This window comes from Erpetoichthys calabaricus, chromosome 8 (genome assembly GCF_900747795.2).
Source record: "Erpetoichthys calabaricus chromosome 8, fErpCal1.3, whole genome shotgun sequence".
Taxonomy (NCBI): domain Eukaryota; kingdom Metazoa; phylum Chordata; class Cladistia; order Polypteriformes; family Polypteridae; genus Erpetoichthys; species Erpetoichthys calabaricus.
Window position 1 is genome coordinate 109,479,606 of NC_041401.2, and position 21,461 is coordinate 109,501,066.

General features: G+C 39.5%; 1 protein-coding gene across 1 annotated transcript in view; it reads right to left on the minus strand.

The window, feature by feature from the left end:
* plcd4b (phospholipase C, delta 4b) overlaps window positions 1-21,461 on the minus strand; it is a 125,565-nt gene that overhangs the window by 94,693 nt on the left and 9,411 nt on the right. The window contains exons 2-4 of the mRNA XM_028808341.2: window positions 19,627-19,693; window positions 7,344-7,394; window positions 3,064-3,222 (exon numbers count right to left, since the gene is read on the minus strand). Coding sequence (XP_028664174.2) covers window positions 3,064-3,222; window positions 7,344-7,368 — 184 coding nt within the window. The 5' untranslated portion in view covers window positions 7,369-7,394; window positions 19,627-19,693. The remainder of the gene's footprint in view (window positions 1-3,063; window positions 3,223-7,343; window positions 7,395-19,626; window positions 19,694-21,461) is intronic.

The window sequence follows — 21,461 nt, forward strand, 5'->3', positions numbered from 1 at the left end:
CATTCTTAAGGCAGATTGAAGACTTAAGTGCCAGCTTAGCTGAAAAATTAAAGAAAATGTACTAAGTAATTACAACACAAACACTGACTTAATCAGTTTTAACAAGAAAAGATGCCGACAAATGAAAAGAAGAAGCGGGCCACTAGGGTGGAGAAAAGAAGAGCTGCTCAGAAAGCAGCAAGCGCATCAACCTCTGAGCAAATGAATGCTAAACGTACAGAGAAAGAGGATGAAAACTAGGAATGCTCAAGTCAAGTGTATTCACTGCATGTTATCATGCAGCGCGCCACTACTGGTATTTTATAATCAAATACATTATGCTACTAGGATGGCAATAATGGTTGAGCTCTATTCTACTTTGTTTTTTGCTAGAATAACCCTCACAGATAAGTGGTTATAAGCTGAAGAAAAGTGATTATTAAAATGAATGGTTACCGAAGTAAATTATGTATTGTCCACACCAAGACCAGCAAATACTAGTCTCAACCAAGCTAATTTAGAGCTGACAGTCAGCATTGTTGTGAGTCTCTGGATTGTTGAAGGAAACTAACTCAAAATTTGAGAGATGCGTACAGCCATTCAGCCAATAATCAATCTGCTGAGAGACAGCCAAGCTCCATTATGCATCAGTACACCAATTCTGTTCTATAAAATACTAAATAATCCATCCATCCATCCATCCATTTTCCAACCCGCTGAATCCGAACACAGGGTCACGGGGGTCTGCTGGAGCCAATCCCAGCCAACACAGGGCACAAGGCAGGGAACCAATCCCGGGCAGGGTGCCAACCCACCGCAGGACACACACAAACACACCCACACACCAAGCACACACTAGGGCCAATTTAGAATCGCCAATCCACCTAACCTGCATGTCTTTGGACTGTGGGAGGAAACCGGAGCGCCCGGAGGAAACCCACGCAGACACGGGGAGAACATGCAAACTCCACGCAGACACGGGGAGAACATGCAAACTCCACGCAGGGAGGACCCGGGAATCGAACCCAGGTCCCCAGATCTCCCAACTGCGAGGCAGCAGCGCTACCCACTGCGCCACCGTGCCGCCATACTAAATAATAAAACTACCAATTAACAATGCATGAATATTCACATGCTTTGAGTCTTTTTTAAGAGGAATCAAACAAACTTGCTGGAGTAACAGTAAAACATACTATGTGTAAACGTTATGGCATTAATTGTTCAAAATTAAAGGCATAAGTAAAAATCAAGTGAAAATACCTAGCAGACAGAAACATAAATTGTGAAGTCCTTACTCGACACTTTGTCAAAAGTATTTAAAAATAATAAAATATACAGTGTATTTTAATATAAACGTTTTATGTCTTTATCTCCATCAATGCATTTTAAAACACTTTAATTCAACTGTATGCACATGGTGAACCACATCCTACTCTGGTAACATCAGCTACAAACTAGGAATCAAGTCTGGACACATTTGCGTTTATAGTTCATTTAAAAGCAACCTAATAGTGTGTACTGTGAGCAGTATCACCTAAGCAGTAACTTTTAACTCATCAGTATATTGCTATGAGATATACCTTTTCACTTGTTTTCACTGCTGTGCTGGAGATTTGTCTTGAATGTAGATTACATAATATGTTCAGGAAAACACTGGCTTGTGAGTGGGTTTAGATCAGCTGGATATTTCACAAAAGCAAACACGATGGGCCCATTTGCTTCCTCCAAGGTGTCTGTTGGTGCTGTTCTCCTTTGATTCCTTCTCCTTTCTTTCTTAATCATAGTAGTACTGTCATATATCCTGTACAGAGTACAGTGAAATTGTTTTTGCATGTCTAACCAACAAATGTTTAGCCTTCAGAATGTGCTGCGTATTGGTAACTTACTTTTTGTCATTGTGAACTAGTTTCCATGGACTTGTTGATGTTCTAAATTTGGTGGTCTGTTTAGCATTCACCTATTTATTTATTTATCAGTGAATAACTTGGAGATTAACTAAATGTACTCTACACATTGTTTAAAGTACTTTTTCATGCCTACAAAGAAACAAAGCCTCCATTTCATTAAAATAAAAATTGGTAAATTACTTGACTTATTAATTTTCAAATAATCCATTCTATGATTATAAGCCTAATTATAAATTACTGCATTGGTACATTTTTTAATTTATAATTAATTAAAAAGTAGTGTGATGGAGTGGGTAGTTCTGTTTCCTCACAGCTCTAAGAGTTTGGAATTAAATCGCAAGCTTGGTCAGTGTCTGCATGAAGTTTGCAGATTTGTTTTTTCCGTATCCGTGCTTGGGTTTTTCGTACATTCCAAAAATGTATGCATTGGGTTAATCGATTACCCCTAACTGCCTCACAGTAAGTATGTCCTACAATGGCTACAATGATAACTGGGATAGGGCTAACCCTGCATCAGTAAAGTAAAGCACATATGCATAACAAATAGAGGGATGTAGCTTAGTTAAAATAAAATAAAAAATATAAAACCTAATTCAATCGCTTATGACATATTGAAAAAAAGATAAAAATCATGAAAACAAATGCCTCAATGTTGTGTAATAATAAAGTTTGAACAAAACCATTTATTTCAGCTTCTACTTTCTACTGTACTCATTTGCTCCCATCTACTGAAAGGCAGCTCATATTTAGGCAATGCAATATTGCCTTCCTTAATGAGTAGAAATGCAACGATGCCTCAAATAGTGTCATTGTATTTACATCAGGATCCATCCATCCATCCATCCATTTTCCAACCCGCTGAATCCGAACACAGGGCCACGGGGGTCTGCTGGAGCCAATCCCAGCCAACACAGGGCACAAGGCAGGAAACAATCCCGGGCAGGGTGCCAACCCACCGCAGGACACACACAAACACACCCACACACCAAGCACACACTAGGGCCAATTTAGAATCGCCAATCCACCTAACCTGCATGTCTTTGGACTGTGGGAGGAAACCGGAGCACCCGGAGGAAACCCATACCATTCTTAAATCATAAGTTGCTTTGATATACTGTAAGTGAAAGGCATGAGCACAGAGCACTTTTTATTTCTGAGCAACACTACAACTACTCACAAGTGGAGTGTGAATGGCCAGTCTTCTTTGATTTGTACCAAATGGTCATGCAATCTTCCTGAAGCTTGAAATGACGCTGTTTCTTCCAAGTCCGGGACTTTACTTTTCTCATTACAGTTCCCTCCATCATTGTCTTCAGGTTTTCATCCCCTTGGATACCTGAGGAGCACATATAGATTCAGTTAAAATAAATGTATTTTCCTTTTATAAACAACTTACACAGAAATAAATTTATAAATACAAAACAAAATTTGCCCAGAAGGAGACCTGTATCTGCACCCAGACTTAGCAGTAGGCTTTAACAATAATGGAGTGCATTTGAATGGCCAAAAGAACCTTTGATGTAATCATGGGCAATATGGAATGAGCAGGGTGTTAGAAAAAGACTAAAAGCACCAAATTTATTATGACAAGTAACGACCAGGAGATAGAAAAGAGAATTCCAGGGGAAAACTATCATGGGTCAAATATCTGAAAAACTAACAAGAGCAGCAAAGTAACAAATTTGGAGAAAGACAGAACAGAATTAAGCATGCAGACTATTATGATTTTGTTACATTTTTTCCTAAACTATAGGAAAACTATATATCTACTCTATATATATATAAAATCCTAAGCCTAAAAGTGTAACAATTTTGTGCAACGATTTTATGTGACGTTTTTATGTGACGTTTTTTGTCATGCTTTAAATCGGACTTATTTTAAAACCTACATATATATGTTTGGTATCATTCTTTACAAAATTTATCGAACTTTAATATGATATTGCTAGATTTTCAGATTCTTATCCAATTTTTAAATTATAAACTAAAAAATATCAAGAACTCAAGCCCCACGAGACAAGACTGTGCCAAGAGATTTAACCACGCCTGGGGCTGGAAATAAAAGACAAAGAGTAGGACGGCTGCTGTACAGGCTTTTAAATGTTCGAAGCACTGCACGAGATGCAGATCACGTGGCACGGTAGCAGCAGCAAGACAGCAGCTGATTGAGCAAAGAGGAGGTAAAAAGAAAACTGTATTTGTTTCCCATTGTATCACCATTTAAGAGGGGGTTTCAGAGGAGTGACCACATCTGCTTGGGGTGCGTTCAGCCCCCCTCTTCACAACGCGAGTGGCAGAGACGAGAAGTGGCCAGGGGGGTTGGCGAGTGAAGCGAACAGTGGGTGAACCCCCTGGTAACTATATATATGTATAGTGTCAGACTAACCAAAGATAGATTCCTAACCAAAATAAACATGAGTTTACTCAGAGAAGATTTGCTGTTTCTATCCCCAAACTAGGATAAATTAAATACAGCGTTGCCATCTTAATTAGCTGGCATGTAATGACATTGCGTCAGTTGGTTGTGATAGTAATGGGAACACAAAATGACTCCCAGTATCAGAAAACACTGCAGAACGGTAGCACAAATGTCAACAAAAATGGTGGTAGAGTGATGTCATCATTATAAGAGAGAGAGAGAGGCTGGAAGCATGCGCTTATAAGGATAAAAATAAATAAACAATGCAAAATAATTTTCCATACATGGAAAATGATAAAATGCAAAAACAATAAGATTCTCAAAACAGAGCACCCTCTCCACCCTCCCCAATCACCCCCACAATACAAACCAACACTGTAATAACCATCTTCATTTTGACATGGGAAACATTTTCCAAAATAACATTACTACAAAACTACCACTTTGTAAAATTTAAACAATCCCCAATAAGTTGTAGAATTTGTAGTGGGTTATTTGGATGTAGGTGCATTCTTTCACACGTCTCTATAATATGCACATTTTAGTTTTTCCTTTAATGCTTTAGTTTTGCTAAAACTAATATTCTTTGTTGAGAAAATGTTGATTAACACCACCCAAGTCCCCAAGCATGCACCTGATGAAATATCTATCAAATGCTTCGAAGACTGAGGAGTCAATCTGAAATTTCCAGAGGAAGAAACGGCCCAACTGACACCTACAAATCTAGGACTAGGATGGAGGACATTTTTGCTATTAATTTTAGCACCTACATTAGATGTTTAGTCTGCCACTGTACATTTATACCTGAACACTATTTATGTTCTCACGTGTAAAAGAAATCACCCTAACGATAATGTAATTAAATTTCCAGCAGCCTCTGCCGGTGCACCACTAAGATCACTCTAAGAGTTTCTGAATAAAAACATCAGTCTGTTTAGGAATCATTAGGCCCAAAATGAATCTGAAGGAAACATATCAACGAAGACCAGAACATTCTAAGTAAGCCTGTGATAAAATAATGAACATGCATATGTTAGAAAAAATGTACTGAAGCATTTCATTGTGTTTATATTTTATACTGAGACTGTTGGCTCCGCAATAAGGAAATAACAGTCATTGACATCTGAAAAACCCATCTGTAGAAGCCATGAAAGCACAAGAGTGAAAAGACTAGGCTTTAGGAAAAAGTCTTGTGGTCATGTAAAGCCAAAATTGAGTTTTTGAGATTGAGATGTAAAGCATGCCACCAATTCACAAATAAAAGCTAATTTGTGTGATTAAGTATGGTGGAGGCAGAAATATAGCATATTGGTGCTACCCACTAACAGATGAGAAAATCTTCTTTATGTTAAAGGCAGAATGGATAGAGATCAGTACTGAAAAAAATTGTAAGAAAGTTTCAATCTGCCAAAAAATGAAGCTTGAAAACATATTCAGCTGGTTAATGATCCTAAGCATACTTCCAAAGCTATACTGGAGTGTTTAAAGTGTTTGGGTGGCCCAGTGAAAGCCATTGATGCTGGTAGTCATCTACCCTAAATGAGCTTTTACTGAACTGTTATTGCAGCTAAACCTCCTCCATTTGTGCATCGTCTCTTTAAACTGAAGGAATGTTCAGTTTGCTCAGCAGAAAACAGATTGTGTCTTTTACCACAGGCCACAGAAGATTAATTAGCATTTGTCAATATCTGCTAAACCATGCCATTATAACTGATTTAGTTACAACACTGACAAATTAGCTACACTTGCTGCATTCAGCTGCATCCTCCATTCCTCAAGTTTCTCCAATCGACATTGGACGTCTGTTATTCCAGGCAGAGACATCTCCCAGATGGACGAGTTTTGCTCTAACTGTACTAGAAGTCAGTGTGTTAGCCTAAGATAAATCATCATTTCTGAAGCTCAAAAGGAGAAGCAAGAGAGTCTCTAGAAATTACTAATATGTGACCTTAAACACATCGACTTATACCTTCCAAAAATATGTTGAATGGTCGTCTACCATCACACCAGCAGTCATACGCAAAATGGCATGACTGACATCAGAAGCACACAATTCAGGCTATGTCTGCTAGTCATTGCTGTCCCAGTAACTATACAAATAATTTCATACTGGTAAATGTAAATGTTTGAAAATAAAAGACTAAAAATGAGGGCTAAAGTATAAAAAGTGAAACTCTACATGATGACTGCTCCATGCTGCATACTTCATTACAAACAATGAGACTCCAAGCTGCCAGAAACACATAACAGCAGAATTTCATTGTTAGCTTAGAATCAATAACAAAAAGGCACATCTATGCTTTTTCAGAATACACATTCTCTGAAACATTATCACACAGAGCTGTGATTCTCTAAAACATTCTCTAAAACATTATCACACAGAGCAGAAGACTGTGCTGAAAGTATTGTACGCAATGAAAGAACCACTTCTGAACAGAATGCCAGTCCGTCAAAATTCGTACTCACACCCACACTGCTTCATATTATGCAGATTTATTGACACATCTTCAGGAAGTCAGCGGAAACCACAATATATGGAGAAAACCTATGCACAAAATGGAGACAGTGTACCGGCCAAGCACATATAGATAGAGATCAGGATGGAAATTGAACTCTGGACCCTGCAGCTGTTAACTGTTGTGCCTCATAACAAAATGTGCCCCATCCTATTTAGATAATCAGCCACCTCTCATTCCAAACTACAGAATATAATGACATATTTCGAAAACCTAGACTTATTAACAAAATTAAGTGGAAAAATTTAACTCTGCCTTAAGTTTTTCAGACTATGAAAGAAACCCTGAGGAAATGCACCTTAACTTGGACAGGCATGAAAACAGACTTCAAACCTAAAGGCAATGATACAATTCTGGACCCTTTATGTTAAAATGATTTTCATGTCTAGATTAAAAATAAGGCTACTGACCTTTGATACATGCACCATTACAACCCTGCTGGATATTAGGTGACCCTTGTCAAAATACTTTAATTATCCAAAATTAAAGAAGAAAAATTTGCCTGGTAAAAAATATACTTACGCAGATTACATCGGGATGATGCCATTTATTACCTTTTTACACTTCAGAGCTCTGAAACAAATAAAATATTGAATGAAAACAAGTACCATAACACCATCGAATAAATCAATACCATACTGTGTTCAAGTAAAAAATACAAGTTTTTCTCCACCCAACTATTGACCTGTAAAAGCTGAAGGAAGGATTATTGGAAATCCCTGTTTAAAAAGAACAATAGATACGGAATTTCTTGAAAGATCCAATACTTTCTGACACTTTCAACTACAGATCTGGTATGCTTAATGGTGTTTTTCATAGGATTTAAAGTAGTAGCTTTTGTGTATGATTTGTGTAATGCCAGTCCAGAGATTTATGTCTGCATACATGTATAACAGGGGTCCATAACTCTGGCCCTACAGGACCACAGTGGCTGCAGGTTTTCATTCTCAACCCTTTTCTCAATTAGTGATCTCTTTGTGCTGATAATTAACTTCTTTTGAATTAATTCTAATCGATTGCTCTTGAAGACTCAGACCTCTTAATTGTTTCTTTTTCCTTAATTAGCTACCAAGCAATAATGAGATACAAAATGAACCAAAACATAACCAGCAAACTGTGTGCATCATACAATATCTGAAAACAAAGAAAGGTGAAGGTCTCAGGAATGTTGATCTGCTCTTAGAAAAGAGAAAATCAACAATTTTGGAAATGTCTGCTATTGTACAATGAAAGCAGCAACAAGCCATGGAATTAAAGAATGGGTTTAATTAATGACAAGACTCGGACCCTACTTAAGCAACTGCTTGGAGTGAAATTGGTTGGAGTTTTAGGCCCTGACTTAGTTGGTCTTCTGTTGGCTCACTCACTTCACGTTTCATTTTTGTTTGCATTTCCATTTAAGGAAAGAAATGAAGAAATTCAGAAGAACGATGGAGAAATTCAGGGGAACAAATCTTAAAAATACAAGTCAATTAAAATTAATTTAAAAGAAGTTAATTAGCAGCAAAATCAGGTCACTATTTAAGAGAAAGGTTGGAATGAAAACCTGCAGCCACTGTGGTCCTCCTGGACCGGAATTAGGGACGGCTGGTGTGTAAGATGCAAACAGACCATCAACTTCAATGTACAGTGAAACCCTTCCTTGCATGTCTTAACCAAATTGTAAAACCTTACACAACAGACCTTCTAATTTCCCAAACTCTGAACTTCTGCCTAATAGTGTCTCAAAGAAAATCACGCAATGTGGTCAACCTTGGACATCAAGAAGTCACATCCCAGGAAAAAGATTTCTAGACAGCTTCCTGAATACAAATCCCAGACGCTCCAAGAGTCTCTGAAGGATAGTTTTGCCATCAGTGGGGAAATAGGAAAGAAGTACAGACCAAGAGTGGAAAAGGCAGACACACGTGGAAGGTATTGGAAAGCCTAGTATCTAACTAAGTGCAATCAGACTAAGCACTATAATATTTCAGATAATAAATGTTCCAGCATTCCCCTCCTTTTCTTTTCGTGCTTCTCTTCTCCTTAACTTTAATTTTTCTTTCTTGCCGTTTTCTTATACTTTCATGGCACCTCAGGACCAGCATTATGTTACTGCTGTGTTATTTTACTGTTCACTACCATATCAGAGCAGAACGTATTTGGAAACTGAGAGAGTCCTGGCCATTGGCCTATTTCTAAGTATCATAACATGTTTGTGACAGGAAAAAAGAAAATGCAGTCTGATCCTGTCTAATTTAGAAACTATACTATTGTTCCAATTCTGCATGTCACTGAAAACAAATATGAGCACTTTTAGTTTAAAGAAACATTTCTACTGCCTAAGAAGCTGCAATCATTCTTCTTCAGTCAGACACTGTGACGACCTTTCAACATAAGAAGTATACAGTACTTTCAGAGTTATTGTTATCTTCCCACCCATTCAATTTCAAACACACCTAATCCAAATATAACAACACATCAAGCTCAAGGCAGCCACTATGTTTAGATTGAGAGTACAATAACTTTAACCTCAATAATTTCAAATCCATTTATATTATCACTAGCCATCCCACGCAGCTTCACCTGCGTATTAGTGAAACAGGACAGTGAGGAGGGCCCCGTTCAGCTCTCTACTCCTGACGTCACTCTTCCCCCCTCCCCTCGGCCCGCAGCCTCTGTCTTGAAATAGTGCAAATATATCGCTCCTGCACACGAACTATGATTATTAGCGCAGTGAGAGAAATCGCAGAATTAACCGGAATGTTCAAGCAAATTATATATAAAAAAAAGATCTAAATCCGTTAAGTAGTTCTCTCGTTCGCTAACTAAGCGGAGTTAAGGTTCAGCCCCGAGGCAGACGCTTGAGTGAGGAGGGCCCCGCCCTCTCCCCCGCAGCCCGATTCGCGCTAAAAAATCGGTACCGCAATGTAAATTAAGATACATAGCGCAATGAGAAGGTCGCAAAATCAACAGAATATTCAAGCAAATCCTACTATATAAAAGCGGTCGGGATTGTCCTTCCATCCCGTGAGTGCAAAGTGTAGCGGTATTCCGCATATCACAGACTTACTACTTGCGGCTTGTGGTACGAAGCGACGCGATGTGAGCAGAGTTCTGGTGCTCCCATCGTTCCCTTGCTTTTGTGAGCGATGCGCTGGAAAAATAGACAAAATTATGTCTCTGGAAATAATTAATGTTGATGGAGTACAAATGCCTCACCGCATAGTAAATATCAGGGGAGATGGTGCTTGCTTATTCTCATCTATAGCTTATTTAGTGCATGAAACTCCGTCTTTAGCGGTACAGATTCGGGCTGACATTGTACGACATGTTTTAAGTAATTGGTCAATGTATCAGCCATTTACAATGATGCCGTCAGGAATCTCTTTTACAAATGAGCTTCAGTATCTCACTGAAATGTCAAAGTCTCAAACTTATGGTACTATTTCTGAGCTAATGGCAGCGGGAGAGTTGTTCCCCTATGAGTTTCAAGTATATTATTATGGAGTCCTACACTCCAAGTTTGGACAGGCACTCGAGGGGATAAAAAAACTTAGGTTTTCGGGAGATGTTATGAATGGGCACTTTGATGTTCTCATTCCCTACACTTACATGCCTGGTGTACACATGGAGCTCACACAAATTGAGGATAAAAGTCGGTCGCCTTAAAAGGCGAGTGAGCCTAGTTATAGAATAAAACCCGATCTATATCCGTTAAGCAGTTCTCTCGTGAAAAACGGACAGACAAACAAACAGGTCTAAAAATCTAAGAAATTTCACACTTGGACCACAAAAGTTTTAAAACTGTTTCTTAGCAAGCACCTATGGGCCAAGGGTAACCTACATTCCAAATTTCAAGTCCCAAGTCCTCATCATGATGAGTGAGTCAGAGGTATTTGGCTTTCATATACAGTACATAGAAGACTTTATCGCAGATAATAAATGATAACCGCAAAATCAACTTTAGCATATCTGGAATCATAGCTTCATGCTTTGTTATTATATGTTTTATGTGTTTTATAAATTATATTGCTATAAATTAATTTTACGTCAGCCAGACATACAATGCTGCTCCTTATTCAGATCATTTCATGACCCCACGCCTAAGTTCTTCCTGTGACAACACCATCCCCTGCTATTGATTGCACAGGCAACTGGTGTCTAAAATGAGATGCAATTCACATAGTGCAGACAATTCAAAGCAACAATGAGCAGTTGTAGTTTTAAAGTCCATAAATTAGCAAATGGTTTATCTCAGAGTATATATCGCTCTCACAAATACACAAATGCCCTGCATTTCTGTTATATTTTTGATCAAGAAATATAGTCAGTCTTCCTACATGTTGTTCATTAGAATTGTTGCTGAGTAATGCAAGTATCCTCCTGGTCTATGATGACCTCTCACTGGGGAGCTCTCAGAGAATTTTCCTTCAGGACATTTGCTATGGCTACAAGCCTAACCTCCTCCTGATAGTGTCTCTCTATGCACTCTGTTATACAGAAGTATCCTACAGCCCCCAGCTTAGGTCTTTATATTTCCAGATGATTGCTGTCAGGTCCATTTACAGTCCTGTGCTACCATAATATCATTTCTGTTCTTATACACATCTTGTACAGACCTCTGCACTCTACTTCAATTGAAAAATATCAAAGAATTTGCTTTTTGGAATTGTCAACTATGGTACTACCTTTTTGAGGACCACGGTGGTGCAGGATTCTTTAGTAAAAAAACCTCAAGCTTGTGGATGTGGGTGTGCACCACTGCAAATACATGCAGCTGCAGGGCTTACAATAGGCAAACTAGCCAAATGCTTTTTAATATTTATACTCCATGGGTTGTTAAGCAAATCACCTGCACCCACAAAGGTAAAAAGGAAGTCTAAGCAGGATAGAAAGAGAGAGAGAGAGAAAAGGAGATTAGGGAAGAAAGAAAGTTGAGAAAGATAAAGAAAGGAAGAAAAAAATGAGAAAGGGAGGGGGAGACAGAGAACAATCAAAATTGGGTGGTCAAACTAGTGCAATGGAGAGGAGTCGAAGCAGTCAAAGATGCCCAGTGGTGGATTGAGGGGAAGGTAGCCCTGCTGAGCATTTTGAGAAAGAGGTGATCAAAGGCTCTGGGGTCCTGTGGTGACTGATTGAGGTGGCAGTAAGAGGGAGCCAGGCTCGGTGGATCCCAGTGGGTTATTGACAGAAGCGGCTGGGATGTGGAGCATAAAGGGGACTGTGTTCACTGGAGTCTCACTGAGAAGACCCAGAGGGTGAGCAGGGGAGACAAGGAAAAATAAGAACTAAATACTAGCGATGAGAAGAGAGTGGCAATTCTTACACTTTATTTTTTTTCCTGTTTTATCTCTTATTTACTTATTGCTTTTTTTTATTCCTTCATATCATGGTTTTATGGATTTTTGAACTGCACTACACTTTTTGGACACTATATTTGTTAAAAAATAAGTAGTTTGTTGTTTTGTGTCCTCTGTGCACCAATCCGTCTTTATTTCATGACTATTGATGCCCCAGGTTCAAGAAGATTCCAAAGCTGTGAGCTTTAAAGTCCTTGAAGTGTGCCACTTTTAAGCATATATCACCTCTTTTAAACAGTGTTAAACAGGAATGGGGAAATCTATTTTCTGAACCCTCATTTTGCATTATAGAGCAAAAGGCCGTTTTCAAAAACATTGGATGCAAAGCAGTGAACAACCCTGGATGACATGTCAGGTCATCATAAGACACAGTCATGCACATCCTCACACTCCTTCATGCCAAGCAAGATGCACATTTTTGGAATATACTACAGCATATGAGAAAATCAGGATATCCATAGAATACTCACATGATATGCGGGAAAAACATAAGACATCACATAACCAGATTGAATCAAATTCCCATTCCAGGACCTGCAAGGCAGAAACTCTAATCACTGCAGCAGATTTGGCTCGGTAAAAAATACAGTGGCAGGTAATAATAAAAGTAAGGAACGCATTATTTGTCTCAAACCAATGTGACCATTTTTATAAATGAAGTCTCTTCCTTTAAGTGACCGAACAAAACAAAACATGCACTGCGATTGCAAGAGCAACTTTTTTGGCTATATTGGTGGAGGTCAGCAAAATCCTTTTTAGGGTCGAACTCCCACCTAAATACAGCCCTGATGGTTTATAGTCCTAATTTACTGCTAGTCTGGATGAAGCTAACACTACTGTTGTGGTGTGAAATTTTGCATATAAGTTGATAAATATTTTGTATATCTTTATTTGTAACTAATAACACTAGTGTCTATCACTGATAATAACAGCAATGGTTTAAGAACCCCTTCCCCCCCTTTTAGGACTGAGTCTCTTTATAATTTTACAACAGGGTTGGGGATGTGCCTCAAACAAGTTTGGCAAATGATTCTCTGCAGTCAACCCCCGCATGGAGGCCAACTATCTAGCTGGCAAGCTTCACCTTGTAGCGGGGCTACATAATAGTATATTATATATTTGTGCTGAGTGCGTTTTGTTTTCATCATCCCGTTTACTGTCCGTTATGTGTGCGTCAGTGAATGTTGTCCCCGTAAGTGCAGAGGGGAAGGATGATGGAAATAGACCGCAGCTCTGAGATGGAAATCACCTGTGTACACACCAGATATATCCGGGACATTTTACATTTAAAAAAGAGGAATGAAGGTGAAAGAAGGAGGCGAGAGGCGAAGAGAGAGAGAGAGGAGACAAATCGAGAAGAAAAGAAGACAATTTAATCATCCATCTACAAACTCATCACTGCTGTTTATTGCTTTATTCCACTACCTCCTTTTTCAACTATTGATTCTTTATCACAACAGCCAGAGCCGAAAAATCCTAGGGTTCAAATTCATTCCAACCATTGCCAGAACTTTTATGGCGAGGTCGTTTTGTTGTCGGGAGGAAGCACAATATCACTACAGCCAGTTTCAAAACCTCTGGACTTTATTTTGGGACACATTTTTCAGTACATTTTCAACTGCTGTGTTTATCCAATCCATGTTTGTATTTATTTAATGTAAATATTTATATTCTTTATTATATATATATAATTAGTCACTAGTGTTTTTGGGATAGGTGGAGGTTTGCACGCACAAATATATTTATTATTGAATATTTGTCTGTCTTTTCAAGTTACAATACATATCCGCATTTGATTTTACATATATATTTACTGTTTCTGGTTATTTCGTCGTGTCGGGAAAAATAAGACAACTTGTAAGGAGTACGGCTTCCGTCAGGGCCTGCAAGGCCTTCTCTGCTGGCCTAAAAAAATATCTGAATCACAATCTGATGTTAATTATATTTTGTCCATGAATACTTATTAAATAATTCCAAATAGTCTGTCCGCTTCTTTTCATAGCTTTTCCGATGGTTGTGCTGCTTCCAGACATGTATTTTCATATTAAAGCATTTAACCAATCACATTTCAGCCATCATTTGTTGCCAGGCAGGGTCAAAGTCAAAGAAGTCTGCCTGGAGGCCTTCACAATCCGTTCTGCAGGCCCTCTAACACAAAATAAATGTCGATTAAACTGTTGCTTCAATCAATCAGATTTTGAGTTGGTTTCACTAGGGCCCTCTAGCAGGTGTACGGCAACGTCACCGTATTCGGACCCATTGATTGGATAGGATGGTGTATTAGCTATTTTGTCACCCCATGGCTGAAGGAGGAGAAGAAATAGATTTGGTGGCAGATTTACTTTCAAGGCCATTTTCAAGACGGACTTTTCAAGAAAAGCTGGACATTGTTAAGAAAGGTCGGACAACTCCGAAACTAGCTAGCCTGTCACAACCAGGAGGAGGATTTGTCCGCAACTTTCAGGTTACCAACTACGAGCGGTACCCCTGGCTCACGGGGTCCGAGGAACCCTGCAAATTGTATTGCTGGGAGTGCTTGTTATTTGGCACTGGTCGACATGGTGTTTGGAGCCACACTGGGTTTGTAAATTTGACTTGCCTAACCAATACAGCAACGAGACATCAAAGCACTGCCGGACACTTACAAGCAACGGCGCTTTCCAAAACTTTTGGGGAAACCAGAGTAGATCTACAGCTGAACGAGCAAGTGCGCAGGAAAACATAGCTCCACAACAAAAAGGTGAAGAAAAACAGAGAAATCTTAAAAAGACTGATAGACTGTGTCATTTTTTTGGGCAAACAGGAACTTTCACTTCGGGGACACAATGAAAGCGCCAATAACAGAGGGAACTATGTGGAGCTTCTTTTTCTCATTGCTGAGAGCAACACGGATTTACCACCTGTCCACCAATAAAGTGTTTAGTGGGACGTCGGGTAAAATACAAAACGACCTGATCACTGCAATTGCTGAAGTGATGGGAGAAGAGATAAGAAGTGACGTTAAAAAAGCACCGTTCGTCTCTATTATGGTGGATGAGACGACAGACGCGAGCAACGCAGCACAGCTAGCACTGGCCCTGCGTTACGTAACGGGGACAGGTGTCAAGGAGCGATTTGATAGATTTGAAGATGTTACCAGTGAGAAGCGAGCCGATGACATTGCAGGTCTTATCATCAGATTTTTGTTGGAAAATGAATGTCTGGGTAAAGTTGTGGCACAGTGTTTTGACAGCGCAGCGGTCATGTCTTCTGGATTAAATGGGGTGCATGCTAAAGTTAAAGAGAGAGCACCTTTGGCTTTATTCATACATTGCTATGCACATCGGCTCAATTTAGTACTGACTCAAGGGGCCTCAAAGCTTAAAGAATGCAAGATCTTTTTCGGCCACCTCAATGGCCTTGCTGCATTTTTTTCTAGATCGCCTCGGCACACGCAACTACTGGACGAAATCTGCCAGCGGCATCTACCTCGTGTGGCACCAACACAGTGGCAGTACACATCCAGAGTGGTCAATAATCTTTGAGAAGAGAGATGCTCTAAAGGAACTGTTTCATCACATTCTGGAGCATCATGACGAGTATGATGAGGACACAGTGCGCTGTGCTGATGGATTTAAAGCACGTCTGGATGATTTTGAGTTTTGTTTTTTGCTTCACACATTCAATGGCATTTTTGAGTATTCAGACATGCTCTTTTCAATACTACAGAACAAAAAATTGGATGTGCAGTTTTGTCTGGCTAGGGTAAAGGAGTTCTGTGACACCGTTGAGCGAGATAGAAGCTGATATGAGGAACTCTACGAGGCCACTGAACGCACCGCAGGCGCTCCGAGCGCACGAAGAGGTCAAGCGCAAGATCCTCGCACGCACTACCGCCAACTCCATGGCAGGATTCTGGACAATATTATTTGCCAGACACAGACCAGATTTCAAGACCACGAAAAACTGATGTTTGTCACACTCCTCGACTCCCAGAAGTTTTGGGAATACAAGAAAAATTTTCCACATGCAGCCTTCTCCAGTTTAACACAGAGCCACGGAGCACTTTTTGATCTGTCTCGGCTAAAAACAGAACTGACTGTAATGTATGCCATGGATGATTTTGCAGGAAAATCTCCCACTGATCTCCTTGACTTCCTTCATCAGAAAAATCTGAATGAGAGCATGGGGCAGCTGTACACATTGGCATGTTTGGCGTTGACCATTCCCGTGTCCACTGCTTCTGTCGAGCAGACATTTTCAGCCCTAAAGCGAATTAAAACTTATGCCATAAATACGACAGGGCAGGTTCGACTTTTAGCATTAGCTTCGATGGCGATAGAAAGGGACTTCGTGATGGAACTGAAGCGCACGGATAATCTGAACGACAGAGTAATTGAACTGTTTTTGAGGAAAGAGAGGAGGATGGATTTTGTTTACAAATAATCAGAATTTTTGGTGAGTAAAATGTTGCGATTTTCCTAAATAATATTGCAAGTTTATGAGTTATTATTGATATTGATGTTTTTTATGTGTGTCGCGGCTATAGCTGCAGTAGAAAGGAACTTGTTCACCCCTGATTTGTCTATTCAATAAAGGCATTTATTGTGGCTACAGGAGTTATCTATCTGCAATGCAACAGCTCTTTATACTGTATTTCTGCATATTAGGATGGTTTTTATAACCATAAATTAGTTTTTGAGGGGCGGGTTGATTCAGACGGAGCACTACTGAAGGCCTAGGTGTGAAATGCACGGTCCGCCACTGATGGCTTGTAATTAGAGCAAGAAACCTCAGGTAATCCAAGGAATAAGTCTTAGTAGTGTAGTGGCCGGTCTGAGTAAGGGGTTGGCCGTTACAACCTTAACAAATAGTTTTGGGGGCAGGTGTGAAACCACTGTGTCGCACCAGAATTCTGTTGGTCTAAAGTTGCCTGAAGCCATTAAGTACCGACGCCCTATTGGCTGTAGGGTTTGAACAAAGAGTCTATAAATTTGCTTGCTTTACCCCTCCCCCTCTCTCTGTTACCAACTGATGATGGAGCATCTCACACACCATGAACTGAAAAGGACAACACAATGAAGAGCACAGCTCGGCAGCCATATTGAGACAGGCATGTTCTGAAGAAAGCTGACCACAAAATGAGGACTTAACTAGAGACATTTTAAGTAACTAACAAGTCTGTGTGCCACCTGAAACTACACATCAGCATTTATCAGGTTGTACGGTTGCCAGTGTTCACTTATACTTTGCTTATTGTTATTATTTATGAATATTATCAATAATACATTATTTACAGTGTAACTTAACTCCTGCTTGTCTTTTACTACACCTAATTGCCTGAGGTTATAAATGTAGAAGGGAAAGTGGGGAGAAGTCTGAGATTTGAGGCATTCTGACAAAGGCTACATATTAATAATACAAAAGGGGAAAGTAGACTAATATTACTCTACCAAGACAAAACAACTACTTGTATATTTATTATGGTCTCGGAGACAGGCGAAGTGTTCCAGGTTGGTTAGTCAGCCATGCAAGTATGAACTTCACTTTATTCTGCACATGTGACAATGCTAATGCCACTATTATTACTGCTGTACATTACATTTACTTTCAGCATATATGACAATGCAGGTCCACTCCATGCTCCTTGCAGGTCCTTACGGGAGCCCTGAACCTGACACCGTCGGTAATGTCACCAAGATGAGCTGACATATGAGGACAATTCTCAGCTGAAGCCAGAGGATAGTACAATCAGTGCCAATGTGCTTTTATTAAAACAAACCGTTGTGCCAAAACAGAAATGCAGTGTTCCACAGTTTCAATAAATATTCCATAAAAATAGTGCAAAGTGGGGATAAAAACAATTATCAATAAATAAATCCATTAAAATCTGAGGTTAAAATCAGAAGTTAAAATGCAGTCTCTTATTACGATCTCAGCCCACCTCCGTCTCTCATTCTCCCTGGCTCACCCATTGTTCCCGCAGCCGGCGGAGACCCAACAGCCATGAGCTCCTTTCGGCCGACCTCCGTCTTGGCTGCCTGCGAGGTTGGCTCTCCTCCCTTCATCCTTTGCGCTCACGTAGTCGCTTTCAGGTCCCTCGGGAGGACACCTGCCTTGCTCACCCCACTCACCTGAACATTCAGTGGGGTAGACTAACCCGTAGAGCGCCACAAACAAACACCCCTTCGCAGGGCCCCTGCTCGTGTTGTCTCCTCCTTACAGGTGGCCAGATCCTCCTGCTAGGACTGCTCTTTCCCATCCTTTAACCACCATTATCTTCCTCTTTTCCACAATCCATCTATCCCCCTCTTTTTGCTGTCGACCCGTATATATACATACCCCCCACGCCTCCGTGGGTGCAGCGCCTTAATCACACGCCGCAGAAAGCCAATCAAGAACGATCGCATCCACACATGCAGGTGCGACTCGCTCCAACTACCTCATTAACGCCCTGTGGTCATGCAATCGCACCCACAGAGAACAACGTGGCTATACCGATTTTTTTTTTTTTTTTTTTTAAAGCTGCAGACCCACTATACCACAGTACAATTCAACAAGAGTTCCTCACGGAAACTAATTTAAAGCAGAAAGCAGAACAGGAGGGCATGAATATTAAAAGTGGCCAAAGTGTCCCAGACATTCATTAGGCCCATTTATAAAATGACAATCTGACTGGATGTCCTTGCAGGAAAAAATAGGACAAACATGCAAACTATACAGAAAGCACCAACATGAATAAGGATCCATGTGCTTTGAGGCATTATTTGCTGTGCCACTATGCCACCTTGCCAATATCTCAAAAAAGATCAATGACTATTCAAATATATGGGAAAGAAAATTATTGACAAATCTTTGTGTTTTTTGTCTGCTTTCATATTGCACAGATGCACACATATTACACTTTCAGGGGTGTACTGGAATATATCTACACAGACAAAAAATAAAACTAAAACATTTGAAAAGCAAATGCAGGTCTTATATGATAATGCAGTGTAAAGCCAGACAAATAAGGTGAAACCATGTGGACGTTTATGACTAACCTTTAGTGTGTTTCTTTGATTTTTGCAATGTAGTCTACAACAGAAGCTTTTTATTTCTGCTAATGCGTATCTAGTAATATACCACAATAATGAAAATGGACTCTTGGCAGACATCTCTATGATGTTAAAGTAGATGAATGGCCTTGGCAGAAAAGACATTTGGTCTGCCTGTAAAGTGCAATAAATACTTTCTAGAGTTTGCCAATTGTTGGGAGCACCCTAAAACAGAACTTGTCTTCAGGTCACACAGACTTTCTTTGATCAACATGAAGCAGGGATAAGGAGATTCCTGTTTAACCCGTGAAAATATAAAATAACTCCAGCAAAGATTCACATTTAATGGACAGAAACTTGCAAATAGATTAAAAAAAGAATGTATGGTGAGTAAGAACAATGACAGAAATTCCAATCTAACAATTAAAAATAAGGTTGTCATCTCACCTCTCCAGAGTCTCTGAGCTGCCAGCAACTGTCAGCAGGCACAAGGTGAATCTTGTACTGTACATTTCTGTCAAATGTCATCCATGAAAAACAAGAAGAGAAGAACATATTTTTTTTTTCAGTTTAATTTGTTAAACACCAAACTATATCACTATCCTCACCCAGCCAGACATCAAATGAGATTTAAAAAATCAATGGACAAAGTCCACCATCATGTGGATCAGTCTGAAGCTCTGCTGAACTCTCTATAATTTGGGATTTTTGGTTGAGAAAGAAACATGTTTTTCCTCATGCTCAAATGTAATACTACAACATCCGTACTTAAAGCAAAACTACCATATTCCACCACTATCATGTGTGTACACAGAGTGGGCCAGGATATGGTCATCCGTCATTAAGACTCAGTTTTATTAGGAGCATCCCTATGGGATTCTGTGATGATAATCCATATTTTAAACCTTAACAATTAAAGTGACACTAAGTTTATGTGGAACCTGAGGAGAGCTGAAATGATGTTTTATGACAGTTCATTTGATGAAGCAGCCCTGGACAGGAAAACAGATATTGAAAGAAGTGGGTTTTTGAAATTTTTCAAGAAGATGGGCACATGTCCAATGTCACTTGCACACACCTTTGGCATTCAAGCTAAGGCTGTGGTGGAGCAAGTTGCCATGCACAGCTTAGCCAAGTTGCAGTTGAACCCCTCCTTTATTAGATTAGATTATATTAGACATTTTATTAATCCCATGGAGTACTAGGGTGTTGTACCATGTTAGCCATTATGAAGGTAGTGAAAAGTCAAGCAAAATGACACCTTTTAATCCCATGGAGAAACTGATTTACAGTGGATCTTCAAAGAGACTGCAGTTTACCTCATACGTTTTGATTGAGATGACTGATCATTTTTCTATTTATTTAGTTTTTCTCTAAGGTTACTTTTGTTTTCTAGAGCTGCTCTCCCTGCATTAAGTCTGTTTAATGTGAAACGTCTTCAATTCCTCTCTTTCCACTAGGCACAAATCCTTGTACTTAAGTTTCTCTAACATTCCTCAATATCCTTGCCTTGGTGAATCCAACTAATGGTATTATGTAAAATAAACTGTGCTTGATTATACAAATGGAATTCTAAAACACTCCATTTGCTTCCCATGAACGAACATTGCATCTTTGATTGACTAGGCACCTGTCTCGAGACTCCACCATCACCAGCATCTTTGGTCCTATATCTGATTCCAGAATAAAGACTTGCACGGGTACTGAAAATAAAATTCAAATGTACCTGCAGCCTGCTGCAGTTCAGTCCAAACCCACTTGTACCCACTCTACACCAAGTTTACATTTCATAAGACTATATGTGTTTCTTGATACTTAATAGTTAACCAAATGCCAGTCCTAGGTACAGTGTAGTACCTAGGACTCTCAATAATTTGTTGTGTTGAGATCAAGCCCAGTCGCTGACTGTATGAATTTAGCTGATGAGTACACATAGGTATCTCCCCACATTTTATAGACGTACAGGTTAATGGTGACTCTGCAGTGGCCTGTGAAGAGTAAGTGTATGTGATCTGTTAACTGGCACCTCATCTAGAGTTATTTTTTGTGTGTTGCCTATTGCCCATGCTTCCTGCATACCTGTATTGGAAGAAATGGGTGAATATAAAGTAAAACCAAAAATACCTGTAATAATTATATTATTCTCTCTCTTTCAAACAGGACCCTTCATATACAAAGAAAAGAAAACTGTCTAGAAATGCACCCTTTAAAATTTAAATTAAAATCTCTAACTCATTCAGGAAGTGTGCTGGTACAACTTTGTAAATTGAGCTAGATAGTGA